The sequence below is a fragment of the Limulus polyphemus genome, unplaced genomic scaffold (assembly GCF_000517525.1).
Source record: "Limulus polyphemus unplaced genomic scaffold, Limulus_polyphemus-2.1.2 Scaffold4610, whole genome shotgun sequence".
Lineage (NCBI taxonomy): Eukaryota > Metazoa > Arthropoda > Merostomata > Xiphosura > Limulidae > Limulus > Limulus polyphemus.
Genome location: NW_013670220.1, coordinates 27332 through 29386, shown reverse-complemented (window position 1 = coordinate 29386; position 2055 = coordinate 27332). Strand labels below are relative to the sequence as shown.

General features: G+C 29.3%; 1 protein-coding gene across 3 annotated transcripts in view; it reads right to left on the bottom strand.

Annotated features, from left to right (window-relative positions):
• Positions 1-2055, bottom strand: part of LOC106471420 (rho GTPase-activating protein 8-like) — a 79862-nt gene that overhangs the window by 52899 nt on the left and 24908 nt on the right. For all 3 annotated transcript variants that reach the window (XM_013932020.2, XM_022400022.1, XM_013932021.2), the window contains 2 exons: positions 1209-1296; positions 263-394 (listed from right to left, as the gene is read on the bottom strand). In XM_013932020.2, coding sequence (XP_013787474.1) covers positions 263-394; positions 1209-1296 — 220 coding nt within the window. The remainder of the gene's footprint in view (positions 1-262; positions 395-1208; positions 1297-2055) is intronic.

The window sequence follows — 2055 nt, the reverse complement described above, 5'->3', positions numbered from 1 at the left end:
GAGTTTCATGCAACAGGATTGTGATATGCATCCAAATTCCATGTGGGTGTAATTCATACTTTTTGAAATATACACAAACATACATGATTAAAATCCCATACTCTGCAATAAAATTGAAAAAAACAATGGTTTACATGCAGCTGATATTAGATACTGTATGAACGGGAAAGGAAATTTTAAAATGTATTGCCACTATGTTTATTTTTACACACACTACAAGGAAGTCCTTACAAGTACATGTAGTTATTAAAATAAAACTTACTTTCTGTCAAATGCTTTATAAGCAGCCCATAGCCAGCCAAGAGATGGTTTGTTCTTACTGTTTAGACCATGGTGGAAATATACTAATGTGTAGTCATTTTCTACAAACTGGTCCAAAGTGAACATAAGATACCTATAACAAAGACCACAGAATCTCCTCTAAAAAACAGTTGTTTAGATCACAGTAACTGTGTGATTAAAAATGTTAATACACATTAATTTTCATGGAAAATTTTCTTGAAGTTACAAGAAAAAATGTTTTACCACACTTTTGAATGTCTTACTGCTGATTTTTAATATAAAAAAAAACACTTCCCTGTTATCCTAACTGCAGTATTTGTTAGAAATATATATTCCTTATCAAGTATTAAAAGTTTCAGCAGTCATTGTATTATTTAGTACAAGTTCAGAATTATAAAGATTATCTATGGTTTTACCAAAATCTAACCCCTTTTTTCACCATATGTAAAAATAATACTAATATAAATAGTACACAGAATCTAGTAACACATAGAAATCAAACAGTATGGGTTTTAATAAAATGCTGTACATAGTAAAAAAGTTATCATACAAATTTTCTCTCAGAGTTTCAAACATGAAAGTTGCATAATGCCACAGAAAAAAAAACAGGAGATGCCACAATGATTGAAACTAAAAGTTACTCTCAAAATATGTAGAAATCTCAAAATTAGTGTTTTGTGAATTCTTCTTGCCAAAATAAGTATCCCAAAGCATAATAGAAACAACATGCACAAAAAAGTCTTCAGTAGAGCAGAAGACAAACAAAATTCCCAAGTCTAAAGATAAACGTGAACAATAAAATGATAACACCACAAAGATGGCAGAGTTACCAGTATTATAGAAAAACTTTGAGATGTATTCCCTCAAGATTTAGAAAAACCCACATTGTATGGATACAATACTTAAGACTACATTATAAAAACTACCTGAGAAACTTGGCATGATTAAGTTCCTTGTTAGATGGCAACTTGCAGGCTGAGATGACTATTACTTTCCTTCCATAAGAATCATCACCTAATAACAAGTAATTCATCTTGTCATGTTATACGTTATAACAAAATGTATTATTATAAATTATGCATATAAGACTGTAGTTCCAAATTATATATGCCACTCAGACTACTTACATATCAAGAGATTAAAACATTTTCCAATTATACTTAGTGTTTACTCTTATTTATTTCATGATATCTTAGAAACATATTTTGTTACAGCATACAGTATATGACACTCATCACAAAATCTTCACACATTACATTTTTTGTCCTAATGGACTTCATTCACTGGTCATTCAATGTAACTTATCCTTAAATCAGGAAGAGACAAGATAAATCCACAGAATAATTTAAAACCATATCTACTCCAACAGTCTATATACCTCTTAAAGTATTGAGAGCCATGAGCAACTAATATATTTTGTATGCAGCTTAACACTCAAAAGAAAGGATGATACAAAATAAAGACCTTAAAAATTCTTATAAGATACCTTTGAATGTTATGATAATAATTTTTTATTCCATCCATTTGTTAAAAAAGTACACCCATGTGTACTACATTAATCCTTTCCAGATGGGTCAAGGGTGAAAGCCCATGTCATCACTTTTGTTGACTCGTATTCAAAATTTTATGGAACTACTATTTCATGAACTTATGTCAATAACTTTGGTATCAAACTTTTAGATTATAATTCAAATGTTAGTATTATACATTACTCAATTTCTTAATTTAAGAGTAAGTATCAAAAAAACACAGTTAAACTTTAATATTTGTGTG